Source organism: Bubalus bubalis, chromosome 4, assembly GCF_019923935.1.
Source record: "Bubalus bubalis isolate 160015118507 breed Murrah chromosome 4, NDDB_SH_1, whole genome shotgun sequence".
Taxonomy (NCBI): domain Eukaryota; kingdom Metazoa; phylum Chordata; class Mammalia; order Artiodactyla; family Bovidae; genus Bubalus; species Bubalus bubalis.
This window is the reverse complement of record NC_059160.1, coordinates 10733481-10747746: the sequence shown is the minus strand read 5'-3', so window position 1 is coordinate 10747746 and position 14266 is coordinate 10733481. Positions and strand designations below refer to the sequence as shown.

Here is a 14266-nt window from a genome sequence, read left to right as displayed (position 1 = left end):
GCTCTGGCTGCAGAGAGGCATCCACTCAGGGATCAATTAAAGGGTAACAACAACCAAGACCCTTCCATAAAGTCAGCAGGCTTTCACACGGGCATCTCTGCTACTCATCAGATTATTCGATGGACAAGTGTGACTGGCTGTCTGCCCCTAGTTTCTCAGACAGAGGATCGACAGCTCCCCATCACAGGCTCCGCCATCACCTTCCTTCCCTGCCCTGTCCTCTTCATCCTTGAAAACTCCCCATGCTGGTAAGAGCTCTGGCGTCCTTGGGATTTCTACCTCGGGATCCCAGACTTGCGGAAGAGCCAAGCAAATTCCTCCTGCTTCTGGAATCTGACCGTTCCCCTGGAGTCAAAGGCACGTATTTACGGGTGGGAAAGGGGGCTGAGGGCGGGAGGAAGAGGCCTTTCATAGAAGCATACATCTGAGGGTTCTTTTCTGGAGTGGACGGATGCTCTCCAGGAATGCTATTCCCATGGGTCATCACTGCTAGCAAAGAGTTCTGGCTCTTGGCTGGGTGACCAGAGTGTGCAAAAAGCAAGGGCCAGGGGCCACGCCCGCCTCCCCCCCTGCCCCCCGCCCTAGCGTGCCGCGTCTGTGTGGCTGCCAGCATCCCATGCCACGGGCATGCTTTTACCCTTTCGTGCTGGGGGCTCTGCTTGCCACGGCTGTCGGCATCAAAATCCCTGTGTGTCTGTTGGCAACAAAGCAGAAACTTAAGCTCCGTCCAAACTCTCTATCTGGACCTACTGAGTGACAGTGCGACAGAGTCAGAGTTCATTTCAACACACATCCTGCAGCCTGCTGCCCCCAGCAACCACAGCCCCATCCACTTCAAACCCCATCACCCAAGGGCAACTCCCAGCACAGCTGTCCTTCTCCAAGCCAGCCACATGGATAAAGGGCTACGGTTAGTGCAGAGGTGGAGCAGACACGTTTCTTCGAAAACAGCAGCACACGGCCAGGCATTCAGTGGGAGGTTAACAGGAGAGGCAGGTTAGAGGGGCGAAGCTTTCCACTACAAGACACTAGGAAGGAAAGGTGGGGAGGTGGAAATCGGCTGGAGTGAATGACCATGACAACAGTCCACAGGAAACTCCAGGGTGGGGCATGGTCCCTGAACAGGATCACAGGACAGGGCGAGGAGAACAAAGAGCTGTGCATGGGAGGACAGGCCCAGTACACAGGCCCCTGCTGTCCTGAGGAGCACTCATGGGGCTGTGGAGGCCTCTGGTCACTCTGGATAACCCAGGATTCATTGTATGGCCCTGCGCCTGTGCAAAACTGACCCAAAGCTTCCAAGTTTCTCTGGAGCCCATGAGCAAGTGGGTCCCTGAGGGCTGGATGAGGCCAGGACTCAGGCTCCAGAGTCACACTCTCGGGCTTAGCTCTTGGATCACTGTTCACTGCGTGACCTGGCCTCCTGACCCTCCGCCTTTGTCTCCTCAGCTGTAAGAGGATGACGCTAACGGGACCTGCCTTGTAGGTTTATCGTGAGAAGAGACTGAGATGACACAGGAAAGCGCTCAGAACTCTGCCTGGCTCACAGGAAACGCCTGTGGTTGTTCTCTGACATGGACAGGGCCCAGGGCAGTCACGGCCCCACAAGGGCTCAGGGTCCAGACCCAGGGACATCGGCTGGGCCTGCTCATCAGACATAGCACAGGGTCACCTCCTGAACAGGCTACCATAGCTAAGGAAATGTCTTTCCATAGATCCTGCCTTTCTTTAAAATCACTGTTTTATTTTACAGGAATGTACAACACAAGTCAAAAACGCTGTTCTGTAACGCACTTTCAGTGGGCGTGCTGGCCACAAACATGTGTGGCCCACTTGCCATGAAGCAGTTCTCCAGTGTCTGCCTGGAGAGCGAGAGGGGTGGACGGAAGGGCAGCCATTTGTTGGCAAAAGCCAGATAAACAGGAGGCAGGCTTGCAAAATCGGAAGGAACCAAACTCATAAAGTGAAGCCTTAGAAAAAGCTTCCAAAGTCCACCTGAACTGCGTCTCCCTGGGCAGCAAGACCAACATGACTGACTCCAGCAGGGCTGCATGAAAGTGTGCGCGGGCTGTCGGACCTTGTGTCTGGGTCAGTGTGGTTTAAAGTTTAGTTTACAGCTGCACAGTCATCTTCTTATGATACAGGACTGGATTAAACCACCCAGGGTTTGACCATACAATTGCTACCCTGAGGTCCACCAGTACCGGTCACCACGGAAACGGGGGGACTCTGACTTGGTCTCCACCCTAGCCACCCACACAGGCAGGCAGGCACACAGGAGGCAGAGCATGCAGAGGGGGTCACCTGCTGGCCGCCACGTGCCCGACAAGGAGGCGGAGTAGGGGGAGGAGAGAGGGTGATCACTTTTTTGGGGCAGGTCCGAGAACGCTCCTTGTCCCGTCGCTTTTACACCAAGAGACACAAACAGAGAGAACACAGGTGAAAAGACGGCCACGCTGAGGCTGGTTCTGGAAGGACGAGAGGCTCCTGCCAAAGGCATCCTGAGATCCCTCCCCGACCCCATGCCTCCATCAGCACAAACCCGTGTCTTCAGGGAGCGCCCGCCCCGCCTGCCGTCAGCCTCTGGTTGGAGGCGCACTATCTGCAGATCCGAGTTTCGTGCAGCCACTGTGGGCTCAGGACCTAGAGTGCAGCACTTTCTAAATCCCACAAACCTGGAGCACATTCTTCTTTGTTGGTTTATCAAGAAAGTTGGGGGCAGAAGAGAGGGGCCCAGGACATACCCTCACTCACACTCGAAAGGTTCTGGGAGATGACCAAGGAAACACAGGGAAGAGCAGGAGACAGGAGACAAAAAGAGCACCTCTGCCAACTGACGCTGCAGCGTCCGCAGACCACTTCCCCAGATGCCCCTTTCCACGGCGTCCACTTCCTGGGGGGCTGTCTCTAGCATAGGACCCTTTGATGCTTAACAAACCACCAGCTTCCTAGGTCAGAGGGGCCTCAGCTTCCTCACGCCCAGACCGACGTGTGGGGTGCTGCTTGCAAAGCCCAGGAAGGGGGAGGCAGGGACACCGCTCCTGTCAGCACCCCCAACCCCCCAAAGGAGTCCTCCCGTGTCCCCATGTGTGTGGCGCCTGGCGGTGTTCTCTCCCTCAGGGACTAGGTGCAAGGCTCGTGACGCCCCCCGGGTCAGTACTGGGGATGTGTCATCCGTGACATGATGCATCCATGAGGGCGTGAACTGGGGTCACAGCCCCCCACAGCGGGGAGGCCGACAATTCTGCTTTACACGACACACAGCATAGGTCTGACGCTGCAGAGACCCGGCTGCGCCTTCTAACCCGCATCTCCGCTGCCCGTTCCCAGAGCAGACTTGACTGTACGGGTTCTGTTCTGCCTGGAGAAGCTGGCAGTATGTACTCAACTCCACTGACCGCGACCGCAGACCACCCGGACGTGTGCAGGCAGCACCCGCACGGGCTGAGGCTCCAGGCACCACTGCGGCCTGGCAGGGGTTCCTGCCCTGGACTGCTCCAGGATGTGCCACTCAAGGCCATCTCTTTACCTGGAGACTCCTGTCTCAGGCCACCTCTGTGACGAGTGTAAGAACCTGGCAAAGTAGCTCATCTTCCCTTTCAGGGATCCTCCATTAAAGACTGACCTTTAAATCAGAGGGTCTACTCAAGGTGAAGGGTAAATCAGTAAATCAATTGCTACAGAAATCAACTGCTAACAAGTTTTTCTCAGAAGACCACCCTTCCCCAACCACATGAAGAGGCAGCTTGGCTTTGTGGTGAGTCTGGACTCTGCTCAGAAGCCTCCATTTCAGCCTCACAGGCCTGCCTTATGTGCATATTCTTAAAAGAAAGGTAAACAAAGAAACAATCTGCCCTAAAAGTCATTCAACTAAACCTAACTCACCACCTCCCAGCACTTCCCAGCACAGGAGGGCACCATGGCCACACACCGACCACCGCTCAGAACCCCAGTCCTCAGTGATTCCAAACCATGAGTCAGCAGACCCAGGCCGTACTCCTGACGCAGGAGGGACAGAGCAGAGGCCTCCCGTGGCTGACGGGCTTCCTGTGACTGCCAGGCGCCACCTCCTTTCTTTCTGCCCGACTCTACCATGTAGAAGTCGCTCTACAGGAGATTCTGCAGAGACTTCAGTGAAAATTTCTAAAAAGGATATTTTAAATGTAGCAAAAACACCAATGAAGTGTACAGATCCATGTCCATGGTTTGAAACAAGGAAACAAACCACAGTTTGAAACTATTACCTGGATAACATTTTCCTGTTTAACAGGAAAGGCCCACTGCCCTGAGCCCCAAACTCAGGATGGTCCTCCAGGGGTCATGCAGACACGAGTCAGCTAAAGGTCAACTTGGGACAAAGGTTTTAAGAGCAAAACCCCAAAGACTCTGGAAACTCACCACGCAGTCCCAGCTGGTTTCAACACTGAACAAACAGCCCAGCCTGCTCACTGGATTCCCAAAACCGAAGGGGTTATAGAGGTCATGTGATACTCTTAGTGAAAGTGAAAGCTGCTCAGTCGTGTCCGACTCTTTGCGACCCCATAGACTATACAGTCCATGGAATTCTCCAGGCCAGAATACTGGAGTGGGTAGCCTTTCCCTTCTCCAGGGGATCTCTCCAACCCAGGGATCGAACCCAGTTCTCTCAAATTGCAGGCGGATTCTTTACCAGCTGAGCCACAAGGGAAGCCAAATAATACTGGAGTGGGTCACCTATCCCTTCTCCAGCAGATCTTCCCGACCCAGGAATTGAACCAGGGTTTCCTGCATTGCAGGCAGATTCTTTACCAACTGAGCTATTAGGGACGCCTGATACTGTCAGTACTCTCTGATAGATCTTCCTGGAGTCTACTCAAATGCGCACAGATCCCTATCCGGGGCTCCAGAGAGGCCTCCACCCAGCTGGCTCAGAGGAGGAGCGGGTGGGAAGGCCTGGGCCCAGGCAGTTCCTTTACCTGTTTCCACTGGGGGGTGGGAGCAGAGCGACCCTGCTCGGGCAGGCAGCTGGACGGCTGGCTGACCCCACGCTCCTGTGTCAGCTGTGACACACGGGCCAGTGTGGGGAGGGACAGCACATGGAGACAAAAAAAAACAAAAAAAAACACACATTAAGGTAGAAGACACGAAGATGATCCTCACAGCAGACAGACACACATCTAAGAACTGAAGAAGGGCTCAGAGAATTAATTCTAGAAAGTTACACTTATAAAGAAAAACATATAGATTACACTTGTGAAAAAAATAAACAAACCCCAACTAGGTCAAAAGCAAATGCAAAGGAGAAGACAGACAGAGCTGTAATTCTGAGTATCCTTTTCCGAAGCTCACTGCTCTGAGCCTAAACCACTAATTGCCACTTGGAAAATGAGGCGTGCATCTCCTGAGGACAAACTTCCTCTGGCGGACAGCATCCCATGTTCCCAAGGTGGGACAGGGCCTGGGCTGCAGGCTCCTCAGCACGGACGCCTGAGGCGTGAGGATCTGAGCGAGCACCAGACGTGAGAAGATGTTCATGTGGTGGTCCCGCCCTGGTCCACAGGAACAGGGGCTGATGACGTGGAGAAGGTGAAGAGGAGACGCGCGCTTAAGCACCAGGGGTCCGGGAAGAAGCTTTCGGTGTGGACCGCACTATGCCAGCACCTCCTCTCATGAGAAGCCAGAGTGACTTCTGGACGAGCAAGAGGAGAGACGAGACCGGACAGACATCACCGGCCAGCCCTCAGCAGGACTCGGGGGAGTGAGGTTAGCCCACGGAGCATCTTGACAACATGCCCACTCTTGACCTCGGCAAGGACAGTCTAATAAGGCAGCTCTATCAGCAGAGTATTCACCTCCGTGCTTATCATTAGCGATGAGCAACAAGTCAACATCCAGCACCAGAAGAAGGGTTAAGAAAGGCACAGAGCGCACACTTTGGAAGAGACTCGTAAGGAGTTTGGAACATGGAAATATTGCCCAAAGTTACGGGAAGAAAGCAGAACAGAAAAGTGTACATCAACGACCTCAACTATGGAAATGAAGACACACTGAGGAAAGACCCGAAAGAAACACGGCAAAACATCAGTAACACTATAGGGGCCTTAATTACCAACATTATACTTTTCAGCATTTTCCTCAATAAGCAGAAGCAGAGGTTTCTGGGACTGAGGTTGATCAGGGCAAGCGCTGGTTTATTACTCACATATGTATGCGTGTGAACACACACCTACGTGCAGAGACTGAGACCCCACCACGCTGCAAAGGGCCCGGGTGGGCATCTGTCACAGACACCTGAAACCTGCCTGGTGACGCAGTAACCCTCGTCCCTCCCCACACAGACGCCGCCTCGAGCCCGGAGCCCTCGGGGGGTCTGGGACATTCCCCATCTTACCAGCCCCCTCCTCTGGGGCCAGACCAGGTCCCGGCGGGTAAGTGGGGCCTACCTGTCTCCTCACACCCACAGACTGTGGGGGCGCGTTCTCCTCAAACTTGGCCAGCAGCTGGGTTGCCATGTACTTCACTTTGTTCTGGTTGCCGAGGGCCACGTCCATCCTCCGGTCAGTCAGCGTGCTCACCAGGGTGGGCCTTGCTCCTCTGTGGCCCCGGGGTGTGTCCTCCTGAGGAACATGGGCCCCGAGAGCCACCTGTGTCAGAGCAGCCCCCCTGACCCCCGGGCCTGACCCCCAGGCCTGACCCCCAGGCCTGACCCCCGGGCCTGGCGCGATGGCTGGTCTCAAGGTTAGAGCGCTCCTCGCAGTTCTCATCTCAAGATGGACTCAGGGTGGGGGCAGCAATGAAGAGGCGCTCCGGCTTTTGCTGGTGTGGCCACATCCCCGGAAGGCCCCTTGCCCTTCACCATGTGTGTGACCCCACAGAGAAAGGAAAGCTACATGCACACGCGTGTGCTCCTGGAATGCTCTCCAGAGAACAGAGGCACAAGGCCACAGGAAACATCCATGCCCACCCTCCTCGCGTGGATGAACTGGAAAGATCCAGCAATACTAACTCAGACATTGGGGGATTAAGCCAGGAAGAGGCATACTACAGTTGCTCCAGCGAACCCCAGGCATTTCTCTCACCTCCTCTGACTGGCTGGTCTTTCTCCTCTTCCCAGCACCATCCAAGTCTTTTTCCTTCTTGTCCTGCACCAAGAACAGAGGGAAACCACGTTCCTTCACTCTCTGCACCTCACCTCTAGCTCTGCAGCTGGAGGAAATCCCATGCACTTACCTTGGGCGAGCGCTTCCGAGAAATAGTCTGCCCGAGTTTGCTCAGGAAGGAGATGGGGGACTTGGTGCTGGCTATTAGGACAGCCCTCTCCTCCGCATTCAGGTCTGAGGCGTCTGAGGGCAGAAATCAGCAGTGGTCAAGGACAGCCCCAAGGGCGCCTCCCCACAGGAGGGCCAGGGCGCTCTGAACCTAGCAAGAACACCCGAGAAAATGCACACAGAGGCCTGCACGCGAGGCCTTCTCTTCTCCATGCACACAAACAGGACCAACACTTGCCCCGATCAACTTCAGTCACAAAACCCTCCGCTTCTGCTTTTCAAAAACTGCAATCTGCCTGTGCGTCTGGGTCACAGCACAGTGCCAAAGCCTCACTTTGAGGATAAAAAGTTCAAGCAGAGACAGAATGGGAGAGACGTGGGGAAGACAAGGTGCAAGCCAAGCCATCATTCTGGGGTGTGCAGACAGCTGTACTTAGCTTCACACGGAGTAGGGCTCTCCCTGACGGGCACACTGATGTTAGACTTGTGGATTTCTGTCGCAAGAACTGTATCTCTAACAAGAAAAAGCCTCAGAGGTCTACAAGTATATGGCTAGAAGACGCTGGAGAATGGCACCTCAAATCTCTGGATTCCAACGTTTTATTACTGACAACAGTAACACTGAAATAATAGTTGAAATAACTAACATTTATGTAAGTGCTTCCATTCACCAAACTTTCTTTTCAGCATTTCACAATCTAATTATATACACATTGTCCCCATTTTATAGAAGGGGAAACTGAGGCACAGGGAAGTTTAGCGACTTGCCTCCAGTTGAACAGGGGAGGCAACGGGGTGCAAACCAGGTCAGGTACCACCATGCGTAAGCATTATGATGCTTACTTAATCTGTTTCCCAGCAGCCTGAGGGCCAAGGGAAGATTTCTGGAAACACTAAAAAGCAGGAGAAGAAAGAGCAGCCAGAGAAAGAACAGTCACAGAGGAACGAAAACGAGGCAAGTGTGGTCCAGGATCACAGAAGCCAAGAGCAAGACAGAGTTTCAAGGGAACAGACGTCATTCCAAGCACTGAACAACGTGGAACAGCCAAGTGCCTGAGAGGGGGAAGGGGGAAGGATATGAGTTTGGTGATTCTCCCTGACCACGGAGAACAGTTTGGCCAGAGCAGAGACTGGGTTGCAAAGTGTCACAGAGACTGGGCAGTGAGGAATTCCAGGCCACAGCAAAAGCACTTTTCAAAGAGGCTGGTTTGGAGAGAAAGGGACAAGACTCTGGACAGGAATGCTCAAGGATTCAACATTCGCAGGTGTGCTGAGCAAAAGGTGGGTCAGAAGGAGGGCCTGCCAACACCTGCAGAGAAGCAGGTCTGATGGAAGAGGGGGCACAGGGACCCACCCAGCAGCCCCGGGGACCCTTACCTCGGGAGGGGAGCGAGTCCTTGAACATCTCGTAGAACTGGGTCAGGTACATAACCATGGACAGCTTGTCCGGCTCTCCCACTGAGGCCATCTCTCTGCCTGTCATGATGGGAGAAATGCCCAGCTCTTTCTCAGCAATATCAAAGGCCAACTGGTTATTCTTCTCCACATTCTGCTCATCCAAAGAGTCAAAATCTCTGAGGAATAAGATGAAGAAGACATGTCAAGACCACGCTTGACAGAGCCCCAGACCAGAAAACAGTGTATCATGGAGTAGTCATTAAAAAGCCCGAGTTTAGGACCTCACTGAAATTGGGCAGCAAACCTATCTCACTTCTCAGCTTGCTTCCTCTTACTAATAAAATCAAATTATCCTCAGGAAGAACTCCAGATTAAAGATCTACCCACAAATGACAAGAGGGAAAAGCTGGAAAACAAAACATTTCTCCAATAATGTAAACTTCTTACTAAAATGTAGGCTCAAAGAGAGGAGCTGTTTTTATTATGTTTCCCCTGCACCTGCATGTGGTCTGTGTGTATTAACCTCAGGCTCAACAGGGAACAGGTCCTGTTTGGATGAGGCTGTGTTTAAAAAGCCTGGAGCCATCACCCCCACATCCATGGAGCTGACAAGCTGTTGATAGACTAGGTCGGCTCTAGTGAATCATACTCGGCCTTCTGCTCACAGGGAAATTCCAAAACTTTCCTCAAAAGGTTATTTCATTGCTAAGTCCCTGAGTTTCCCTAAGTACTTAGATTAACGAACGTTTCCCACTGGGTTTCAGGCTTCCTGCTATTCAGTCAAGTAAAGACTGATAGCTTCCTTCATTAGGTGACTTCAGACTAACCGAGCAGGCCTTATTTTATGTTACCCTACTCACTTGTGTCACTTTTTCATTTGCTAAATTCCTTTACTCTGTATATTAAGCCTATTAAACTCTGGAGGCCTCATCCTGAGTGAAGTCACTACAGCCTGAACAGTGCCAAGTTAACGCCTCCGGGCTTTGTGTGCATCAGGAGGAAATCCCCAGGCCCCTGGAGCCCCTTCGGTCCGTCCTTCGGAAGTGCGGCCCCATGCACTGGCAAGGCTCCCTCCGGCGCTTGCGGCCCCGGCCCTCTGTCCTGCTGTCGCTCTGGAGCAGAAGTGACTCGCCCGCCCGCTGCAGCGCTCCCGTGCCACTACCACATTCATCCCCAAGCTGCCCCAGAGCGTGACTAGGTGACTTCTCGCTTTATATCCGCCTCTACATGAGCCAGGGACCGGGCGCCAGAGGTCACTTACCTTATCCAAGCAAATCAGAAATCCCCATTTCTAAACACCAGGTGAGGCTGCTTTATTAACATAAATGGGAACTAGGTCTTTCAGGATTCCTTCGGTAATCATTAAAATAAAACAGACACAAAAATGGGCCCGTACGTGGACCTAATGATGAAAGGATACAGACAGTCAAGATAATCCCACATGCTCTGCTTGCCTCTGAATCTTCCTGCTTGGCTTCCATGGTAAGGACCGCCTGCAGGGGCAGCTGGGTGCACCAGGCACCAGCTGACCTGGGTCGTCCTGCTGCGCTAGTCTGCGTTTGATGAGCACAGGACGCCCAAGAGAGGAAATGGCACCACACAGGGAGGTAAGGCCACCCGAGTGTCACCGCTTGACACTCGCATAAAGTGCAGGAGACAGAGACAATGCGGGCAAGCCCCACTGAACGGAGCAGGTGCTCTGCCAGGAGGGACACACGTGCTTCGGGTCCCACCCAGCCAGACTCTCCTCGTGACCAGCAGCACTGGACAGAGAGCTGGCTGCGTGCAGAGCTCAGCTGGGGCCAGGAAACAGGGCTTCCCGTCATGGGATGTTAGCAGGCTCAGGGGGTCCACCTCGCAAGTATGGAGACTTATACACTCAGCTGGCCACTACTGGGCCGAGCTACAGAGCACCTGAGAGACAGAGCTTTAAACACGGCTACATCAAGACCAGTCACAAGCTGCAGAGGAAGCACTGCGCTACGTGTCCCGTTCTAGGAAAAGGCCACCTGAGCGCGGGGAATACGGATGAGGCCGAGCCTGGACTCACATCAGGTCAGGGCGGTATCTGTGTATGATGGCACACAGGGCCAGGCCACTCTTCCACGACATGGTAAGGTCCGTCACATTCACCCCAGCGTAGCCATCCGTCTGCCGCTGGCACCAACCCAGCAGCTTGCTGGAACGAGCCACAGACTCTAGAACAACAACAACGTTATTATTGGAGGTGTGGTCACCTGGGAGCCTTGACCGAGAATCCACATAACCAGTCTGAAAACATACTGAAGGCAGGGACAAAATAGCTGTCACTGGTTTTCAAAAGTAAGAAGCTATTTAACTGGTATTATATAATTTTTTTTGGCTACACAGTGTGGCTTATGGGATCTTAGTTCCTCAACAGGGGCTGACTGAACCCGGGCCCATAGCAGTGAGAACGCAGAGTCCTAACCACGGAACCCCCAGGGAATTCCCGTGAAGTTTTAGGTAGGCAAGAAACTCCCAATTTATCCAGACTCTGAGGTCAACGTCCATGCCCCAGACAGATGACAGACTACCCGTGGGTGACCTGGACCCAAGCACACTGAAGCCCAGGGTCCTGGCGGCTCTCCAGAACAGGGCTGCAGAGGGAATGACCACCTGCTGACACCCTCACACCAGCGGCCCTGAGATCTCCCTGGAGAGCTGGCAGCAGCTGGGGGAGGAAACGCCTTCCCTCCAAAGCAACACTTGGAGGACCCAAGAAGAAAGGTTCGGTCCTGCACTTTCCAGGTGAAAGCAACTCCACAGGATCACACAGGTGGAGCCAAGGACCCCAGAGCGGCAGGCTGAGCCCTCAGCAAGACAAGCCGTCATGCCCTGAAACACTCAACACAGAGACAATGCACATCTGGGGACATTTTCCAGTCACTGATGTGTCTCCTAAAATATGAAAAGCCACTATAAAAATCCATTTTTCGTAACTGCATCAGAAGAGCCCTGACATAGAGCATTTAGAAGAATCTGGTAACTCCTATTCGTGTTCAAGGAAGTCTGTTCCTTACCTTAGGCAGCTGAAAATATTTAACCTTGGACTGATCACTAAGTGCTTTGTGAACATAAGATAAAAACCACATTTCTGAAAACCCTGTTTTAAGTCTCTCAGGGAAACAAATCCTGAAACGACACAGAGAAGTGCTGCTGGCATCCTCGTCTGATCTCCTGGCTCCTAGACTAACTTCATTCAGTTGTTTCCCAAGTCTGTGTCCGTCAGTCCAGTATGTACTGGACAACCCCAATAGTTCAGGCTCCAGAACTACAGTGAACAAAGACACATTCTCCAGGGAATTCCCTGGCGTCCAGAGGTTAGGATGCCTTGCTTTCACTGACAAGGGCACGGGTTCAATCCCTGGTCGGGGAATTAAGGTCCCACAAGCCGTATGGGGTGGCCAAACAAGACACATTCTCTGCTTTCAAGGAAGGTGATCTTGATATTCCAACAGCACGTCAACTTCAAGATGCCCACAACAGAACTCAAACCTCAGAACAGAACCTTCGGCCCCACTTCCTTATTCAGGCTCTTCAGTGCTTCTGGCTCCTTAATACTCCTGGCTACCACTCTTGACACCCCGCTGTACACCAAGTGTTGCAGTGAACACCTCACCATGCCCCCAGGTCCTCATAGCCGGAGTGAGGCATGATAGGCAACCCCATTTCAGACACAGAAACCCAAGTTCAGATGGCAAGGCACATCCTTCACTGACGGGCACGGCTAGACTGGACGCAGTCTCCCTTCTCATCCATAGCCTCAACGTCAGGCCAGTGAGCCTGACATGGATGCAGCCCTAACTACCCACTCGGCCCGGTGCCCTTCTCCGCCTGGCTCACCTGCAGTGACCACTCTCCTCCCGAGGAGCTCTTCAGAGGCCTCACCAGACACAAAGTACAGCACGGGTCTGCCTCGACCATCGTGTCCTGCAGGCTCGTGGTCCTCAGCTTCGAGGCCACGGCTTCTCCGATAGGACCTTCCCCGCAAACCTGGGCTGGCATGTACACTCAAAGGCCCCGCACATACACCCCACCCTCTCAACAGCACGTATCCAGTTTCTCTCCACTCCCTCGTGACCTCTGAGACCAGGTTTCCCAGCCTTGAAACACTGCTATTTCCTGGCTGTGGGGCTGACTTGTGTATCACGGGGCAGAGCAGTCCCATCCCATCCAGTCCTGACCAACACTGTGCACACCACAGCCCAGCCTTCGCACAGAACAGCTGAGTTGGCTGAAAGGCCAAACCGGGACTCACCGTTGCGGGCCAGCTTTGGGGTGGTTCGGGAATTCACAAGGTTCTCCATCTCCAAATGAACATCTTTTGTGTCTCCAGTATCATACAGATGGCGCACCTGGCAGGAAGGTTATAAGTCGTGAAGAAGGGAAATCACACACCAAGGAACCAAGGCCCACCTGAGAACAGAATGCCCACAGTGAAAACCTGGGCAATGTGTGGTCAGAAGGGGTAACGCCAGCCCTCACCCCTTCCAGGACGCAGCAGGTCACACACACAAACGCGCATGCGTTGTGAGGACCTATGACAGACAGACACCTGGCCATGGCGGGAGGGGCTTGCTTAGTCTCTGCTGGGCCATGACTCCCAGTAACGGCAGGTTTCACCCCTAAACACAGAGGCCCACTGTACAGTCTAGGACACAGATATCTTGAATGAGCTGCTTTCTCAATGTTGTTGGACTCTTTGGAATTACTGTGCTTTGTGAAATGTCACTCTTGGTGCAATAACAAGGCTTCAGATATTCTGAGCCGGACGACAGTATTTTTTACTTGCAGAGTCTTATCTTCCCAAGTCCTCTCAAGGGACCAGTCGGTCTGCAGCACAAAGACCCAGGGAGCTGGGGTGGTGGTCTCCGTGGCGCAGACAAGGAGACAAGGGCAGGGGAGGGGAGGGCCCGGTCACGGTGACTGGTGGCAGTGACACAGGTGTGCACCACACGCCCTGCCCAGGGAGCCAGGGCTGTGCCCTGCTCGTCACTGCACACCTGCCGCCCTGGCTGCTCTATCTGCTGATGGAAAACGCCTCCTCGGCCAACTCAGGGAGACGTCACTTGGTTCTTAAGGAAGGCTGTGTATGCTCGTATCCACAGGGTCTGACCGGGCCTGACAGTGGCCAGGGCATGCCCGACTGGCCAGGGACTCTCACCTGGCTCGGCCGGAGAAAGTTGACATTCACGTTAGGGTATCTGGTGACCGGGTCGATGCTGTACTGGCTGAAGTTCTTGCTCACGTTCTCAGGGGTGGTCTGAGGCAGCAACCTATAAATGCTTTCCCTGCAACAACGAACAATACGCTCAGAGCAGTGACAGCAACGAACACCTCTGATGATATTTCCATGCTCTGAGAGCCCAGGGCAGGGCCAACCTTCCTCCTGGATGGGGTTCCCCCACCCCCACATCAGCCCTGCTTCCCATCCCCTCTACCTCGAGGATCCCACAGGCCCCAGCCTGCTACGCCCCAGCAAGAAGGGCAAGCACACTGCTGTGGGCGGGAGCAAAGCCTGAATCTAATTTACTACTGTGCTCTGTTTTGGCAAGTTCACCAAATTTTTAAGAAAATGAAAAAAACTTGCCACTTGCAAA

At 53.6% G+C, this 14266-nt stretch overlaps 1 protein-coding gene across 21 annotated transcripts in view; it reads right to left on the bottom strand.

Annotated features, from left to right (window-relative positions):
* MICAL3 (microtubule associated monooxygenase, calponin and LIM domain containing 3) overlaps nucleotides 1–14266 on the bottom strand; it is a 156130-nt gene that overhangs the window by 52002 nt on the left and 89862 nt on the right. For 15 of the 21 annotated variants that reach the window (XM_006071401.4, XM_044940888.2, XM_044940889.2 and 12 more), the window contains 10 exons: nucleotides 13831–13957; nucleotides 12925–13021; nucleotides 10696–10843; nucleotides 8625–8821; nucleotides 7210–7322; nucleotides 7059–7121; nucleotides 6423–6596; nucleotides 4956–5039; nucleotides 2305–2403; nucleotides 638–694 (listed from right to left, as the gene is read on the bottom strand). In XM_006071401.4, coding sequence (XP_006071463.4) covers nucleotides 638–694; nucleotides 2305–2403; nucleotides 4956–5039; nucleotides 6423–6596; nucleotides 7059–7121; nucleotides 7210–7322; nucleotides 8625–8821; nucleotides 10696–10843; nucleotides 12925–13021; nucleotides 13831–13957 — 1159 coding nt within the window. The remainder of the gene's footprint in view (nucleotides 1–637; nucleotides 695–2304; nucleotides 2404–4955; nucleotides 5040–6422; nucleotides 6597–7058; nucleotides 7122–7209; nucleotides 7323–8624; nucleotides 8822–10695; nucleotides 10844–12924; nucleotides 13022–13830; nucleotides 13958–14266) is intronic. The other 6 variants (XM_044940896.2, XM_044940897.2, XM_025282909.3 and 3 more) reach the window with 5 other exon arrangements.